Genomic DNA, 15,473 nt, shown 5'->3' with positions numbered 1-15,473 from the left:
AACCCACCATTGTATTATTCCCAAACACTCCCACTCCCCAGATGCCTGCTAAATCACTTTATTTTCCTCACAACAGACTGTATGCATGTAACAAATAAACCACTGTTTTCACAAACAAGGCCAGGAATTGATTGCACATCAGGGGTTCTTTCTTCTGCAGACTTGTTGACAAATAACGAACCAGGCTTGATTTGTTTGGCAGGATCCATGTGTTCAGATTTTTCCCCAGCTGGCCTGTGTCATCAATCACTGGACCAGGTGGTATGGTGTTTCAGTGAAATGAGAGAGATTCCTCAGGAGCAGGTTTTTCACAGCTCTTCTATACCCAAAGTTTACACACAACTATTATTGGATTATAGTTTTCTTTTATTACAGATTGAGCCTAAAGAAGATGCTGTCATTTATAGTAGCAAACTCTATGGCGACTGATCAACAGAGTAAATGGTAAATAATGACTGGCTTTGTTCTCATCTTTATTTCCAATAAAACCATTCATAAAGTGACATTGTCTGGAACCTCTTGTTACAAGAATTTGTTTTGTTGAATAAAATGAGACACAAGCACTGGAATGTAAATGCTTTAAGGAGAAAATTGGCATTCATAGACAGTAGGGAGCTCTGCAAATCTTGGAGTGTCTGTTTATAGCTATATAAATATATATATATATGCTAGATAGAGCTAAGCAAATAGATTGTAACAAAGCATCTGCTTGATGCATTTTACTCTTCAGTGGAATGTTTGTGAATGTATGATGATTTTCACAAATGTATTCATGATCTGAACAAATCCAATTAAATGTTTTCTACAGTTTATGATTCAAACCATGTTGCTTAGTTGTGAGGGGCCAGATTTGTCTTTCACTTTTTACAATGAGAACATGAGCTGCCATTTTGTGTTTTATCTACATTAGCTACTGATGCAGGCACCACATGAAGGTAGAAAATTTGATCAGCTGCCTTGTGTTCAGCTGGATTCAGGAGAATATAAGAATGGCCATACTGGGTCAGACCATTGGTTTATCTAGCCCAGTATCCTGTCTTCTGCTGGTGCCCACTCCCACATGCTTCACATTGAACAAACAGAGCAGTGCCCTTATTGAGGGACTTAACCTCCATGAACATTTCTAATTCTTTTTTGAACCCCATTATAGTTTTGGTCTTCACAACATCCCCTGGCAATGAGCTCTACAGTTCACTGTGTGTTGTGTGGAAAAAAGTACTTCCTTTTGTTTGTTTTAAACCTGCTGCCTATTAATTTCATTGGGCGACCTCTGGTTCGTGTGTTATAAGAAAGGGTAATTAACCCTTTATTATTCACTTTCTCTACACCATTCATGATTTTATTGACCTCTATCATATCCTCCTTTAGTTGTCTCTTTTCCAGACTGGACAGGCCCAGCCCTTTTAATCTCTCCTCATTTGGAAGCTGTTCCATACCCTTTAATAATTTTTGTCGCCGTTCTCTGTTTCTTTTCTAATTCTAATATATTTCTTGAAGTGGGATGACCAGAACTGCACACAGTATTCAAGGTATGGACATACCATGGATTGAAATAGTGGCATTATGATATTTCTGTTTTGTAATCTAGCCTTTTCCTAATGTTTCCTAGCATAATGTTGGCTTTTTTGACTGCCGCTGCACACTAAGAGAATGATTTCAGAGAACTATCCACAATGACTCCAAGATCTCTTTCTTGAGCAGGAACAGCTAATTTAGAACCCATCATTTCATATGTATAGTTGGGATGATGTTTTCCAGTTTGCATTAGTTTGCATTTATCAGTATTGAGTTCCATCTTCCATTTTGTTGCCCAGTCACCCAGTTTTGTGAGATCCCTTTGTAACTCTTCACAGGTCTGCTTTGGACTTAGCTATTTTGAGTAATTTTGTATTGTCTGCAAGCTTTGCCACCTCAGCATTTACTCCTTTTTCCAAATAATGTATGAATATGTTGAACAGCACAGGTCCCAGTACAGACCTCTGGGCGACACCATTATTTACCTCTCCCCTTTCTGAAAACTGACCATTTACTCCTAACCTTTGTTTCCTATCCTTTAACCAGTTACTGATGCAGGAGAGGACCTTTCTTCTTATCCCACGATTGTTTACTTTGCTTAAGAGTCTTTGGTGTCTAGAAACTTTATCTCTGCATCCTGTCCTAAGGTGACATGTACCCAGTCAGTATAGGGATAGTTGAAACCCTTCATTACTACTGGGTTTTCTACTTTTGTAACCTCTCTAACCTCCCTGAGAATTTCATAATCACCATCACCATCCTGGTCAGGTGGTCTGTAGTATATTCCTATTATTCGAGCATGGAATTTCTACCCATAGAGATTCTATGGCAGTGGTTCTCAAACTGTGGGTTGTGACCCCATTTTAATGGGGTCACCAGGGCTGGATTAGACTTGCTGCAGCCCGGGGCCAAAGCCCAAGCCCTTGGGTTTCAGCTTTGGCCCCCTGACTGGGGAGGTGGGGTTTTGGCTTTAACCCTCTCCCATCCCAATCCAGTTGGTGGGGCTTGGGTGGGCTCAGGCTTCGGTCCCCCTTCTGGGGTCCTGTAGTAATTTTGTTGTCAGAAGGAGGTCACGGTGCAATGAAGTGTGGGAAGCCCTGTTCTATGGTACAGTTTGATTCATTTAAGATTGTTACTATATCTGACTCTGTTTTCTTTCACATATAGTGCCACTCCCCCACTAGCATGACCCATTCTGTCATTCCTATATATTTTGTACCCATTGATTGTCATCATTTCACTAGTTTCTGTGATGCCAATTATATCAACATCCTAATTTAATACCAGGCATTGAAGTTCTCCCAGCTTAGTAGGTAGAAGGGGATGATGACCCAAGTCTGACTCATGACATAAAAAACCCATTTGAGTCTGGAACGAAAGTTGGTGCAGTTCTTACAGATTTGATGGCAACCTACAATAATGTGGTATGCCAGGCTGACTGCCAAGATGCTGCAAGTTATTCTTTGTAGGCTGAAGGTGAGGTGTATCCAGGAAATTATTAGGAACTTCAGCATCCTCCTGCAACTCCGGGAGAAAATCAGTTGCCTTAAATACTTCCACAATGGCCTTCCACAAGGGTCAATTTTGGTCCCCCGTTTGTTCAATATATACACATACCATCTTTCGGAAATGCAGGCTGAGAAGTATGTATATGCTGATGACATCTGTATTGCTGGCACTGGAAACAATGTTCATACTTTTTAAGGAAATCTCAGCCAAGAAATGGAGATTTTGATAACTTACTTCCAGCAGTGCAGACTAATTCTTAGTGAAATCAAGACAGTGGCAACTACTTTCATTTAAAACAATTGCCTGCCAATTGGCACATCCATGAACAAGGATGGTTACTCCCATTCCAGCCCAGTTGTCACATTTTGGGAGTAAAATTCAACCATTGCCTAACACACCAGCTTGTCCAGGAACACCCGAAAATGAATATATCTCCTGTACCGCCTTGATACAAAAACTATTGGGATCCTCCTCGGGAGCACCTGAACTGCCCTAGTGTTTGCTTCAGCTGAGTACTGCGCTGCAATCTGGGGGTGCAGCCACCACACTCAGCTTGTCAACATGGAGCTGAATCTGGCCACTCATATTATTAGTGGCTGCTTGAATTATACACCAACCTCCAGTCTGTATGTACTAGTGAATAGCTTCACTAAATCTTTGATGAGATGCCAATACTGTTAAGTCTGCCTGGAGATCTTTGACAGATGAAATCAACCTATTACATCTCTGGTGAGCTAATGCCCCATTTTCAGATAGGAAACAACATACAGCGCCAACTCAAAGGTCTCATAATATTCAAGGGAGGAATCCCACTCCTGGGGACTAGGGTGTGACACCAAATCTGATCTCCTGACACTTTTTGCTATGGTAGCCCACATACTCCTGGAAAAAGAGTGCTACTGGCCTTTTACCATGCACAGATGATCAGCACTGCTAAGGAGTTGAAAACTATGCTCTGACAGAGTGGAAGCGTCAGTGGGAAAGAGTCTAATACACTAAGTAAATTCAGGACTCCATCACTCCACCTGCCTGCTAAGCCCATTTGATTGTAGAGCCTGGTCCAGGCTCATCCGGAGTTGCCAAAACTGTGCACTGCTGTGACTGTGGGGCAACATTCCAGACAATAACTCGTGTGGTGGAAGAGTGCCCAACTTGAGACCTGTATTCTCTGTGGTTACAGAGCCTGGACATTGAGCTCTGATGCTGTATACAAGAAGAAGTGATCAGATTAAGTACAGTGTATATGTTCAGTTTTGTGATTGGATGATAGCAACGGCAACAGGCCCTGTTATTAGCAAAGCACATGCTTAACTTCAGCTTTAAGGAGACTACTCATGTAGTTAAACTTAAGGAAGTGCTTAAGTGTTTTATTTAATAGGGATAGGCTTACACATGGGTTTACAGTTAAATCCATGCTTGATTGCTTTGCTGAATCATTGTCTTAACCAGGTTTCTTATGCAAATACTCACAGGAAAAAATATAATTTGCTTTCCATGATTAGGCAAGAGTACAAGCTTAAAATTTATTTTCCATTAAACCTTACTAGAGAAATGTTTGTGGAACAGAGAACATTAAAGGTTGAGAGTGCAACCAAAGAGAATTCATTTGAAATGTCAAACAATATTCATTGGGAAATATTTGCAGTATTTACCTAGTAATAACAGACAGATAGTATACTCACCCTCCATCTGGTGTGTGTGTGTATATATATATATGTATATATATATATATATATAAAAAATATTTTTTTAGAGAAGTTGAGATTTCTAGTGAAAAACTAAGGCGATGTGGCCTAAAAAGGTGACTAACAATCTTTCAGGGCACGGTGTTATTTCTAAAGTAAACAGGACTTCTCTCAACATTTCACCATTTGGGGGGAGAATTTCTGCCCCCTTAATCAAAGAGTTTTCAATGGAAACATTCTTGAGTGAAAAATTCAAAAATATTCCCCCACTTCCTTTCACAAAATTAAGGCAATTTTCCATTCCACATGGAAACGCAAAACCTGTGCAGATTCAAGTGTTTGTGCATTTCACTACAAATTTCAGATAGCTTTAAACTATTACTCTCTTTCTCTTGCTCTCTTAGTCAATGAGACTACTCCATATGCTTAACTTGACACATATGATTAAGTCGTTTGCTGGATCAGGGCCTTATAGTATAAGGATACAGCTTTTGATAAGTTAACCCTATCCTTTAAAAATGCCCTTTTGCCCTAATGTGCTGCATCTACTGTTGCTCTCTGCTGATGCTTCTCTATAAACCAGTAGTTCAGAGGTCATACAATCCTGTCACCCAGTAGTCAAGCTTTAGCAAAGGAACAACAATGGGAAGATGGGTAATAAATGTATGTCAAGCACACATAAGATACAATTACTACATAAATCCCCTCCACTGGGAGCTGGGACCAGAACCCTAGTCTTTCCACCGTAAAATGAGAAGGCCCTTGTTACTTGATGTAAAGGAGAACTTCTCCACCTTCTAACAGAAGCTACCATATCTTCTTTCTGGGCCAGCCAGAATGAGATAATATCACTCGTTCATTCACACATAGATCTGAAAAGTTATTAATATGCCATCAATTAACTTTTGCTTCCGGTGGCACCCAAAATCCAAGCAGTACTGAGGCTATTGAGAACTTTAAAATGAAAACAAAAATTGTCCAAATGTTTAACTCTGCAAAAAGTTTCAGGCTCAGTTTGAATTTTGGGGAAGAATGTGCTGGTCAATTTGGTATTTGATCTGAATTTATCTGAACCAGTTCACCAGTCCTTAGTGTTGACTAACAAGTAGGACAACTAATTTAGATCACACAAACTTGCAACAGACCATCAGCCTGTGTTTGGTATTCCTGGGATGCTGTGGATCAGTACACCCTTGTCCAAATCTTGTAAGCTTTAACACGTTACAAAGCAATGGGAGTTTTGGATGCTTAAGAGCTGCACGAATGGGCCAACCCACACCTCACTAGCTTGTGAAGGAGTCAAGAGCAACTGATGCCACTCCTGACAAAAATTGCCAACACATTGTCCACAGAAGGAATCCTCCTTTCCTCCTTCAAACACACAACAGTCCAACCAACACTGAAAAAAAACCTACACCGATACATCAGTTCTAGCCAACTACTGCCCAGTTTCAAACATTGCATTCCTGAGCAATCTCTCAGAGAGGCTAGTCAAAGCACAACTACAAATACATCAAGATTTTCAGAAATGACTAGTGATTGTAGGTGCCTCCATCTTGAGATGTTTTAGCGGGGCCCTGACAGTACTTAATTTGTGCCAGGGCTTTGCACTTCACAGCCCCAGCACCTGTAAGCTTGGCAGTTCATAGCCCCGACACCTCTGGAATTGCTGCATCAATTATGAAAATTAAAAAAAAAAATGCTAGAGCCCCGGCACCTAATTGCTTAAGCCCCAGCACCACTTCCATGACAAATTAAGCACTGGGCCCTGTAGGAATGAAGGAAAGTAGATGTGTTTTGTAGTTTAAGTAAAATAAAGGGGTTTTATCAGCCATGGAAAGGCTTTAAATATAAAGTGGGAAAATGTAACAAGGCCTTGAAAATGATTGCTTCTAATTTTTGAATCTATGTGGCATCTGGCAAGATTAGTTTTGGGAAAAATGCTGAGCTCAAAGTTTGGTTGATCAGAAAAGAGAAGCCTCTAATTATCAGGAATAGTTCTAACTAGTTTGAACAATAAAGAAGAGCTGTTCTGTAATGAGCTGGTAGTAACCTTTAACATACCAATGTTGTCTTAAAGAAGGAGCCCATTCATAAAATCTTGTCTACTCAAGGCCAGGAAAGGGATCAACCCCGAACTGCCCCATTCTGGTTCTTAACTAAAGCTAGCCATTGGCAATGACATCACTTGTTTGTTAAAGAGTATCAAAAGATAACCTGTTAAAGTATTCGTTACTAGTACCTGCTTATCCGGTTGGAGCTAGCCAGCATGGGTTTAAGCAACCCTGGGTCTAGGCCTTTTGTGAGTATTTCAATCAAGTGCTTATGAATTTGTTGCTACATGGGTAATAATAATTGCTTATTATTTGGGCTATTTAGACATGTTTAGAATAAATTGTATAACTATCAGGTGGCCCTTGAATTTAAAAAAGGAATTTATGGCTGAATTGGTGTCATGGTGGCATTCTGTGTTAATAAGTCAATAATAATTCAAATGGGCCCTGATTTTCAGAATTCACCTTAAGCACCTACCTTCTGAAAAGCAGGTCCTTTTACGGGCATCTCAAGTTGAATGTACTAAAGTAGAGATGCCCAAAATCTCTAGTAACTTTTGAAAAACCTTGGCCTAAGTTTCCAAGGGCGAATCAGCAACAGACCAACTTTGAGACCATCAGAGGACTTTCATGATACCCATGCAAAGTATTAATATTTTATTATTCAATGTGCTTTTTATTTCTCAGAGATAACTGGTTAGGAAAAAAATATCGCAAAAGAACTTTTCAATGGGCCTAGATCCAGGTTTTATTCAAGCATATCCCTTTCTACATATATCAAATGCCTATTTTGTTGGAAAATATCATGATACAAGGAAAGAAATTGTACACAAATATACTGCTGTGTCAATGTTATTGATTTTCTCGCCATTTGTAAAGACCTTCATTGTCCTACCATGTTTCTTAAATCTATCAGCATTTCAAAAGGCAACCCTGAGAGCCCCATTTATCTACAGCTGCACATTCTTTTCATTTCCATTTAACAATCAAAATCATGATTTAAATGGCTAGGACCCCCTCTCTGCTTCCATTACATTAAATGTCCGAGAACAGTCAGTCATCATCCTCTCTCAAAGTACTCTACTCAGTTTCAATAATTGGTGTTAAACTCCTTTGTGGGACTAGGAGAGCTACAAGCCTGTGTGTTTTTTTTTAAATCAAGATCTCATTATCCAGCCTGATTTTTTGAAATCTTAGCAATTTAATTAAGTATGTTACATTAATCAGGTAGCTCTGCAGCAGCCAGGGTAGACCAGTCTTCTTTTTGGTCTTCCAGCAGTCATTCAAACAATGCAAAAACTCAAGTCCATTGGAGTGGGGAAGGAGTGATGCTCCACATCCTAAATCCCCTGTTGTGAATCCATGCACAGCTCAAAGGTCAACATCCAACTGGCAATTTTGCTTTCATAAAACTTTCGAGAGAGTGTCTCTTCACTCACGATGATCCTGGACATGGCACCAGTTGCTATACTGTCCAAGCATCAAGCATATTTGGGATAATCCACCACTGTATCATGGATAACTCACATTTTGCATTGTTCCCCAAACACCACCCGCAGCACTAACAGAATAGCTGTCAAAATCCCCAGCTCCATGGATCTCTCCTCCCCAGAACCGCTTTGTTCTTCCCCATTCTTCTTAAAGCAACCATGTCCCAAACATCAAAATGGACAGAATCATAGACTCTTAAGAAATTAGGGCTGGAAGGGACTGCAAAAGGTCATCTAGTCCACCCACTTCCCATCCATGCTAAGGCAGGACCAGGTATACTTCGGGCTTGTCTACATTGCTCCCTGTCAATCCAGCAGGTAATCAATTCAGCAGGGGTCAATTTATCACGTTTAGTCTAGACACGATAAAGCGACCATCGACCGCTCTCCCTTCGACTCCGGTACTTTCACCGGCGCGAGAGATGCAGGCGGAGTCAACAGGGGAGCGTCAGCAGTTGACTCACCACAGTGAAGACACCACAGTGAGTAGATCTAAGTACGTCGACTTCAGCTACATTATTCACGTAGATGAAGTTGCGTAACTTAGATCAATCCCCCACTAGTGTAGACCAGACCTTAGACCACCTCGACAGGTATTTGTCTAGCCTGTTTTTAAAAACCTCCAGTGATACGATTCCACAGCCTCCCCAGGTAACCTGTTCCAGTGATTTCCTATCCTGAGAGTTAGAAAGTTTTCCCTAATATCTAACTCAAATCTCTCTTGCTGCAAACATAAAGAACAAAGGCTAGGCCTACATTTGGAGTTGGGGGTATGATTCACTGGTCATGTAGCCATACTTGTGCTAGCTCTCATTGAGCTAGTATGCTAAAAATAGTAAGGTAGCCATGGTAGCATAGAATCATAGGACTGGAAGGGACCTTGAGAGGTCATCTAGTCCAGTCCCCTGCACTCTAGGCAGGACTAAGTATTATCTAGACCATCTCTGACATGTGTTTGTCCAACCTGCTCTTAAAAATCCCCAATGATGGAGATTCCACAACCTCCCTAGGCAATTTATTCCAGTGCTTAACCACTCTGACAGCTAGGAAATTTTTCCTAATGTCCAAGGTAAACCTCCCTTGCTACAATTTAAGCCCATTGCTTCTTGTCCTATCCTCAGAGGTTCAGAAGAAACTGTTTTCTCTCTCCTCCTTGTAACAATTTTTTATGTATTTGAAAACTGTTATGTCTCCTCTCAGTCTTTTCTTCTCCGGATTAAACAAACCCAATTTTTTCAGTCTTCCCTCATAGGTCCTGTTTTCTAGACCTTTAATGATTTTTGTTGCTCTTCTCTGGATTTTCTCCAATTTGTCCACATCTTTCCTGAAATGTCGCACCCAGAACTGGACACAATACTCCAGCTGAGGCCTAATCAGCATGGAGTAGAGCAGAAGAATTACTTCTCGTGTCTTGCTTACAATACTCTTGCTAATACATCCCAGAAGGATGTTTGCTTTTTTTGCAACAGTGTTACACTGTTGACTCATATTTAGCTTGTGATCCATTATGACCTCAGATCTCTTTCTGCAGTACTCCTTCTTAGGCAGTCATTTCCATTTTTTATGTGAACTGTGAGGTAAGTGGCAACCAGGGCTAGCCGCCCCAAGTACAAATCTGCCTGGATCCCAGGGATACGTACTTGGGGAGGGTAGCCTGTTAGGGTTGCCAACTTTCTAATTGCTAAAATCAAACACCTTTGCCCATTCCTTTCCTGAGGCCTCACTCCCTGCTCACTCCATCCCCCCCTCCTGTCGCTTAATTTCACGAAGCTGGGGCAGGGGGTTGGGGTACAGGAGGGGGTACAGGCTCTGGGCTGGAGGTGCGGTCTCTGGGGTGTGGCAGGGGTGTGGGATGGGGTTTAGGATGTAGGCTCCAGGAGGCACTGACCTCTGACTGCTCCTGGGAAGCAATGACATGTCTCTTCGGTTCGTAGGCAAAGGCACGACCAGGGAAGCTCCGTGTGCTCCATGTGCTATGGTTCTCGGCCAATGGGAGCTGCGGAGCCAGTGCTAGAGGTGGTGCCTGTGCACGGGGGCAGTGCACGAACCCTCCCTGGTTGCCCCTCCGTCTAAGAGCCAGACAAACCGGCTACTTTCTAGGAGCCGCGCAGATCTGGGCAGGGAGCCTGCCTTCCTCTCTGAGCCACTAATCAGACTTTTAATGGCCCGGTCAGCAGTGCTGACCAGAGCCACCAGGGTCCCTTTTTGACTGGGCGTTCCAGTCGAAAACCAGACACCTGGCAACTGTATAGACCATGCCACTGCTCACAGCTGCCCATGCTTCCACAGCTATACGACTATTTTGAGCATGCCAGCTCAAAGACAGATAGGGTGATTATGTCTGCTTGAGCTGGGAATCACACCCCCAACTTCATGTGCAGGTGTAATCTAAAAATACTGCTAATGGTACAGTTGTCAAGCTTGTCCATGAGGCATAGAAACTACAGGATCACTTAAACTAAAATAATCTGAATTAGATTCCAGTTCGGCAAACACATCTTCACATGAGTAATTTTACTTGCATGTGTCATCTCGTTAAAATCCATGGGGTGACTCAGTGCATAAAGTTACTCAAGAATGGATGTGTTTGCAGGATTGAGACCTTAATTTGAAAATTCCATTTTAGTTGGGGGATGAAAAGTTACCTGAGTAAGAGATACCAGAGTATCAATGGCACATTATACAAAAACTGGTGTCTATGAAGGTTCTGTTCAGACTACATAGACATCCTGGGTAAATATGGGTTTCAAGTCATCTAAATGATTTCACAAATGTCATTCTTCTCTGTTTATTTGGAAGTGGTGTTTATCCCCTGCACTCACGTCACAGATGGGCAATTCAATGTGTAATGTGGAAAACCAGAATGTAGTTGATGAATGCAAAACATGGACGAGTCAGACATCAAATGAGCAGGTAGAGATATTCATGGACTTAAAACTCTGAATATTTTCAAAAGACAGAAATTTATGTTACCTCAAGGGAACTTAGCTTGTGCAAATGGTAACTTCTCTATGGCACATAATAGGTCTCAGAAGTCATTTGCGGAAAAGGCAGTCATATAAAATGCAGGGTATCAAACCAGATGACCCAAGTGATCATTTCTGCCACTACTACATATGACCCTTCAGTCCCTCATTACAGCACAAGCATGTAATAAAGGTGAAATTCGCTACTGTGCAAAGGGCCAGCATGAAGCCTGTGCAACATTTAAATCCCAGTTAAGCCCTACAGACAGGATCTCACCCTAACTTATCACCCATGCTGTGGGAGGAAGAAGTCCTAAGGGATTAAATAGTTCTTGGTACCTAGCCTTGTACTGGCACTCTGCACAGAGGCAAATTTCACCCCAAATGAACAATCCTTGAACAACTGTTCCCATGCCTTGGCCAACACAGACTTTAAGATCGAAAACGCTGGTGTTCCTCATCTTTTTTCTTATGCATGCATATATCCTGTGTATACTGCATGGAAATTCCCAATCCATATGCACTGTCTCAGTTTCCCTAAACCAGTTAGGTGCCTTTCAAGTGCAGAGGAAAATGAAGTCCCTGCCTCAAAAAGCAAGCAGTCTAAAAGGACACACACGACAGACTGAGATGGAGCAGCAGGGTCTGCAGAGAGGGGGTGAATGGTACCACCGAGACAGCTGAAACTTGCTTAATACGGAATTTGAGGGACACTCTGCGTGGGGTCTTAATCGGGGTCTGTGTGGGACAATCCAGGACATTATTCCCAATAATCACCCTACTCCTTCATATCCTGTGCCCTATGCTTCCATACAACAAGAGACCCCTCCAGAAATAGACAGAAAAGAAGGTAGCCTCTGCCTTTTACAAGCATGTCGGCATTACAAACTCTCACTAAATTGTAACTCAGTGGGGTGCTTGCCTAAGTAAAACCTTTTGGGCTTTGGGAGCATTTTCTCGTCAGGATTTTGTCAGATCCTGTTCAGCTGGCTAGTGGGAGAACTTTCAAGGAAAATAACCTTACATGCAATCTGGCCTCCAGAGATCCTAACATCTCAAAGAGTCTCTCCCCTTCTAAACAATCCTCAGCTAGAAGGTATAAATATGATTGGATGTTTGATAACTTTTATGCCCATCCATGTCTTGTAGACAATTACAGCAACAGATCCTCAGCTGTTGTAACCCAGCATTTATTCAACAGAGCTATGCCAATTTACACAAACACAGGATCTGGTCCATAGTACTTACATTAGCAGTAATAAACATTTAGGGAATGGATGAAGATTAACCAGCCAAGGCAGAAGTCATATCATAAATTAATAAGACACTAAAAGTCTTCTCACTTACCTTGCGCTTGTTGGTTGGGCAGACGTACAGGTAGCTCAAAATAGTCTTCAGGCCAACCTTATCGTTCAGTTTTTCATATGTTGTTCCATAATCTGTTGACCTATAAATCAAAAGAGAGCTTTAATAAGTACAAATACTTAATCACAAAAGGCACAAGCTACTTGGATGCTTTTCAGTGTAAAGCCTATGTTTTACATAGTGGAATGGCTCTCTGGAGCTTTTTGAATGATTCATGTAGTATATAATGATGCTTAATTATGTACACACAGCATCATGTGAGTGGTTAACATTTGCATTTAAATTGGATTAGGAAACATTAAAACAGCATCTTCCCACTGCACTTTAAAATAAACACATTCAATAAGAAACATTAATTCTCGATAGAAGAGGAGATGATGATAATTATTGTAAATGCCAAATAACTGAGAGCGAGGGGCTAAGTTATCACTTCAATATATTATAAACTCACTCAATTTTTTTTTACATAAGGTACTGCATCCTTTCCAGGCACAGCCAAGTGCTGTTACTTAGTAAAAACAGGCTTCAGAATAGCAGCCATGTTAGTCTGTATCTGTAAAAAGAAAAGGATCACTTGTGGCACCCTAGAAACTAACAAATTTATTAGAGCATAAGCTTTCGTGAGCTACAGCTCACTTCATCGGATGCATACAGTGGAAAATATAGTGGGGATATTTTATATACACAGAGACCATGAAACAATGGGTGTTGCCATACAGACTGTAACAAGAGTGATCAGGAAAGATGAGCTATTACCAGCAGGAGATCGGGGGGGGGGGGGGTGGAGGGGGACTTTTGTAGTGATAATCAAGGTGGGCCATTTCCAGCAGTTGACAAGAACAATAGGAGGGGAAATAAACAAGGGGAAATAGTTTTACTTTGTGTACTGACATCCACTCCCAGTCTTTATTCAAGCCTAATTTAATGGTGTCCAGTTTGCAAATTAATTCCAATTCATCAGTCTCTCATTGGAGTCTGTTTTTGGAAATGGCCCACCTTGATTATCACTACAAAAGGTTCGCTCCCCTCCTCCCCCCCCCCCACTCTCCTGCTGGTAATAGCTCACCTTTCCTGATCACTCTTGTTACAGTCCGTATGGTAACACCCATTGTTTCATGTTCTCTGTGTATATAAAATCTCCCAACTGTATTTTCCACTGTATGCATCTGATGAAGTGAGCTGTAACTCACGAAAGCTTATGCTCTAATAAATGTGTTAGTCTCTAAGGTGCCAAAAGTACTCCTTTTCTTTTTAGTAAAAACAATATGTTCTCAGAATGAAAGCCATTGATTTCCTTTATGAAAGCCCAACAGCATGAGTATTACAGTTAACATGGGCTTGTTGTGTGGGCTATAGGACAGAGGATGGTAAAAAATGCTTAACAACCATACAAATTGACGTGCGTCTTTTGAAAATACCTCTGATATCAATGTTGCCAATAGAGACATCAGCTATCTGTTCTTAAAGAGGACAAATAAAGAAAACATTTAAGGCTGTCTAATGTAGCCAAGAACTCTATTCTGACACTTGACTGGAACAGAGATCAATTATTAGCAAAAGATGCAATTCGTTATGTGGATCTTGTTTAAAAGAATTATCTTCTAGTATCTAGAAGAATGTCATAGATGATGGAACACCACTTAGTACTGTCTGGGACTATATACCACAAAAGAATGCAACGTGTTTCAAGACAAGCATAAATATTGTAAAAGAAGAACGTGTGCCTTTAAAAAAAAACACACTACTATCACAAATTTTGTCATTATAGGGCATGGATGTATCACTAAAAACTTCCACTTCCATTTGCAGATGGCCAGAAGATTGCCTCCCATCCTATCTTTCTGATGCCTGGCTACCAACATCCATGATCTCCAGGTTTGGCTATTACATCTCATTGTATCTAGGAATTAAACCTAGGACTGACCAGAAGATGGCAACTCCATTTCACAGCAACCTTTGAGGTTTCAAAATTTGTTTTAATTCCCCATTTTAAAGAAAACAAAACCTTTCAAATATTTTTTTGCAAAAAACGGAATTGTGTCAAAGTGTCCGTTTGGGGATCAAAACACAAGCTTTTTAATAAGGCAATTATATGTTGATGGTTAGAACACTGTCCTGGGATGTGGGAGAACCAGGTTGCAGTCCTTGCTCTGTCTGATTCATAGCAGAGTTTTTCATCCTAATCAATGCCCTAACCACTAGGCTACATAGCAAGTAGGCATATGTGTCCCCCTCCCCGCCCTCTCTGTCTCTCTCTCTTTGTTTTTGTCAAAATTGATACCGTTCTGAAAAACATTTCAGTTCAGTATATTTTGGCAAAACTGTCCCACCAGCTGTAACTAAACCACACACCCAGAAAAAAGCTCTAACTGGTACAAAATGCAACCACTTCACTGACTAGCAACCCAGGTCAACATAAGCACGTTACCCTAGTGTGCCACTCTCTACACTGGTCCCTCACGGAATCCAGAATCCAGCTGAAGCTTGCTGGATTCAAAGCCTCCCACGGGATTGGCCAAAGAGTCCCCCATCCTCCGTGACTGTGCGCTCCCAAGACAGCAACATTCCACCAGAACAACGAAGCCATCAGCAAGTCGGAGGCGGCTTGTGACAACAGGGGATAACTGGGCCTAAACTAGCACATTCACTCCCACAAAGAGATAAGCATGATCATGACCTTGTGTTAGTGACTAAACTTATGTCGATGATCTTCTCTCACACATGCACAGCCCCACAAAAACGATTTCGCCTGTGGGCTGAGAAGGAAGGAAGAGGGGTATCGTTACCGTTGGTTCTACTTCTGAACGAATGGGAGATGCTGTAATGCTATGATGCTGGAAGCCATATGCAGTAGGTAGAATACAACAGAATCCGGAATTCCTGGCTTCC

General features: G+C 41.4%; 1 protein-coding gene across 2 annotated transcripts in view; it reads right to left on the bottom strand.

Moving 5' to 3' along the window:
- Nucleotides 1-15,473, bottom strand: part of SORCS1 (sortilin related VPS10 domain containing receptor 1) — a 444,317-nt gene that overhangs the window by 244,618 nt on the left and 184,226 nt on the right. For both annotated transcript variants that reach the window (XM_043518946.1, XM_038411260.2), the window contains exon 3: nt 12,567-12,666. In XM_043518946.1, the coding sequence (XP_043374881.1) occupies nt 12,567-12,666 (100 nt within the window). The remainder of the gene's footprint in view (nt 1-12,566; nt 12,667-15,473) is intronic.

This window comes from Dermochelys coriacea, chromosome 7 (assembly GCF_009764565.3).
Source record: "Dermochelys coriacea isolate rDerCor1 chromosome 7, rDerCor1.pri.v4, whole genome shotgun sequence".
Taxonomy (NCBI): Eukaryota; Metazoa; Chordata; order Testudines; family Dermochelyidae; genus Dermochelys; species Dermochelys coriacea.
Note: the sequence above shows the minus strand (reverse complement) of the source record. Positions and strands in the feature narration are given on the sequence as shown.